Source organism: Rhagoletis zephyria, unplaced genomic scaffold, assembly GCF_001687245.7.
Source record: "Rhagoletis zephyria isolate East Lansing unplaced genomic scaffold, Rhagoletis_zephyria_1.1 Rzeph_scaffold_02702, whole genome shotgun sequence".
NCBI classification, from domain to species: Eukaryota; Metazoa; Arthropoda; class Insecta; order Diptera; family Tephritidae; genus Rhagoletis; species Rhagoletis zephyria.
In genome coordinates this window covers 73,693-76,925 of record NW_016159786.1, presented here as the reverse complement: position 1 = coordinate 76,925, position 3,233 = coordinate 73,693, and the positions used below count along the sequence as shown (strand labels likewise).

At 36.1% G+C, this 3,233-nt stretch overlaps 1 protein-coding gene across 1 annotated transcript; it reads left to right on the top strand.

Moving 5' to 3' along the window:
• Positions 1–1,800: 1,800 nt before the first annotated feature.
• RpS29 (ribosomal protein S29) lies at positions 1,801–2,793 on the top strand. Its single transcript, XM_017622116.1, has 3 exons — positions 1,801–1,942; positions 2,335–2,434; positions 2,494–2,793. Exons 1-3 carry the CDS (start codon positions 1,881–1,883, stop codon positions 2,500–2,502), a joined length of 171 nt encoding a protein of 56 aa, XP_017477605.1. The 5' UTR covers positions 1,801–1,880; the 3' UTR covers positions 2,503–2,793.
• Positions 2,794–3,233: the final 440 nt, after the last annotated feature.

Sequence of the window (3,233 nt, the reverse complement as noted above, 5' to 3'; positions counted from 1 at the left end):
TCGTTTTATGGCGATTTTTAAATAACTTGGTGTTTACAGAACGATATTAGTGTCTAAAATTGCTGGATTTCTATAATTTTTGTCCTCAACATGTAAAAAAAGGTATCGTAGTTATCAATGGAAAAAGACGTACACAAAAATTATATGGAAAGGCGATTTTTTATATTAAATAAATTTTTATGCATTATCATAATATCGAGCCAAATGGACTACTGATACGCTAGAATAGAGTGGCAGCATGGTTAAATTACGATTTCGCTTATATTATTGATATTTATTTGTTTTAATCTATTTAAAAAAACATTTACAGCCTTATAGGAAATTGCCTTATTTTACTGCCTTTACTTTTTTTAAGTTACAATATATGTCCAAGTTGTGTGGAGCTGCCGATGCAAACATATAGTCAGGCTTATAAGCCTGTAATTATACATTTTTCTACATATAATTTGAAATAGTATGCACCAACGGATTAAAAAATAGTAATAGTTAGTAAATAATGACTACCTTTTCTACTATTTTAAAATACGTGACCGGAATAGACCTACCGAAAAAGTGAGGTTAAATTACTGATAACATCTTGTTATTACTGCCTTTACTTTACTTTATGGACTGCGCCCTCGTGTCGGTAGGGCGGGAATGGAGGGTAAAAAGCCGTTGGGATTAATTCATTAAATTCATTATTACACCATGAGACTGAGCAGTCGGTCGTAAACAGGTTCAAATAGCGGAGTTTACACAATCAAACTTGTGTGACAACTTTGCACGAGGCGAATATAACTTTAAGAAATAAAAAAATTTGCTAACCAATCAACATGTGTTTCGAGCGGTTTTTAAGCATANCTTCAAACACCCCCATACACAGCACAAATGGCTTGAAGCAAAGGGAAATTTCGCTTGGTTTGTCAAACCGCTTGTGTGGTGTATTTCGCTCTCAACTTTAAGAAATAAAAAAATTTGCTAACCAGTCAACATGTGTTTCGAGCGGTTGTTTAAGCATTTTCACTATTGAACATCGCCAGTTATCACACCATGTTGTTGTTGTTGTTGTAACAGCATACAAATTCCCCAAAGAGATTTCGGGCAGTGTTGCTGGAGTGACAGCCCTTGGCCAGATATAAATCTGGGTCGATCCGATTACGTAGACCCGACTGNTAACAGCATACAAATTCCCCAAAGAGATTTCGGGGAGTGTTGCTGGAGTGACAGCCCTTGGTCAGATATAAATCTGGGTCGATCCGATTACGTAGACCCGACTTTCGTGGGAACGCACACCATGCTGTCAGACATGTTGCCAGCTTTTCAGTGCATAGCTGTGGTTTAAACTTATTTTAAACGTTTGAGCTTAACGCAGTTTACGTGATCTAAGTTTAAACCTGCTCTGAAAAACTGGTCCTATGTATGCGTGTCAGTCCAGCGTTCACCCTCAATCTCCGTTTTTTGCTAACTGACATGGACGAGGCAAACTCCCTGCCGCCTCTTGTCTATAAAAAGCCCGGTTTTAGGCCGACTGAGGAATCCAGTGTGCGAAGGCTTAATCAACATTTTGGAACCTTTTTTGGAACGGATCCTTAATATATTTAGAATATGGCGATAGGTCTGCAGTGACCGATTGTTGGTGTTGATCTGTAGTTAGAGAATCAAACAGAAAATATGGCAGCATTCTGTGTTGCCACTTTCGATTTCATTCAGAAATTCACCACACCTTTCTCACCACTTCGGAGTACGACGGCCATATTTCCTTTNAATCAAACAGAAAATATGGCAGCATTCTGTGTTGCCACTTTCGATTTCATCCAGAAATTCACCACACCTTTCTCACCACTTCGGAGTACGACGGCCATATTTCCTTCCTTTTGGATTCTTGAAGTGAAATAACCAAGATGGGTTTCGCAAATATCTGGTATTCTCATCCACGTAAATACGGCCAAGGCTCAAGATGCTGGTAAATATGTTATGTGGTCTTAATTTGCAACCAACTGTAGAACATTGGCAATGAATTTCAACGAATTTGTCTAAATGTGCGGTAATATTTGAGGTTATATTTAATTGGTGGCCAAATGTGCCATGAGTGCTCCTGCAGTAATATAGGATTTGCTGGAATTCATTGCAAAGTATGCCCCCGGTTGAGTACGGAAATTGCGTAAAAATCATTTGTATTTTCCTTAATTGAGGGTGGCAAAATAAATAAGCTTGCAAAACGATCTTTCTGCTTGATACTTGCTTCTATGTAAATGCGGAATTGGTACAGTAAGCTACAGTTAGACGGACACTTGTATAAATATTACGTGTACAATTATGATAGATATTTTATTAATTTTCTTCCCATATTTTTAGTCGATCCTGCTCTAACCGCCACGGTTTGATCCGCAAATATGGCCTGAATATCTGCCGTCAGTGCTTCAGAGAGTATGCCAATGATATTGGCTTCAAGAAGGTACAAAATTACAAGATAATTTAGCCTTTGCTTGTACTAATTAATTTACATTTTTACAGCTCGACTAAATTGAGATAGAATCTCATTCGATGACGATTTCCCGCATTTGGGTGTGTCATCACAACCATTTCACATATTAATACAAGCAGTTTGCTGATATACAAAAGGCAAACTACGTGAATTAATATGTGGGTAACAACAACAGCAGCAACAACAACATCATCTGAAAGTTTCAATAAGAAGCAATGGAGTTGAACCAAACTTTTTGTCAATGAAACGAGTAATAATTTGATGAACATGTGTAACATCTTATTTGAGCTTTCCGATGAAAATAAAACATAACAAGATTAAATATTGTAGTGTTTTTCTTTTTTTTTTGAACATAAATTAAAATTTGCACGTAGGTACACTATAAAGTTGATTTCTGATAACGAGAATTTGTATTTTTGTTAGGTACAATTTTTATAATACATATGTACGCTTGTGATCAGCTGACTAAGGGCCGTTTTCTGAAGTAACCTTTAACTTTAAAGCTCACTTTATATTTAAAGGTTGGATTAAAAATAAAGCTATGTCTAAAGTTAAGCATTACTATTATCGGTTTTTGCCTTATCCGTGTTTCTTGGTTGTAAAGCAATTTAAAGCCGGTAATAAAATGCTTTACTTAAGACACAATCATAAATTTTAATGCAATCTTTAAATATAAAGTGAGCTTTAAAGTTACAGGTTGCTTGATAAAGCGGCCCTAAGTCATTTTGATAAATTTTTGCTATTTTATACCTTTTATTAGCTCGGGATG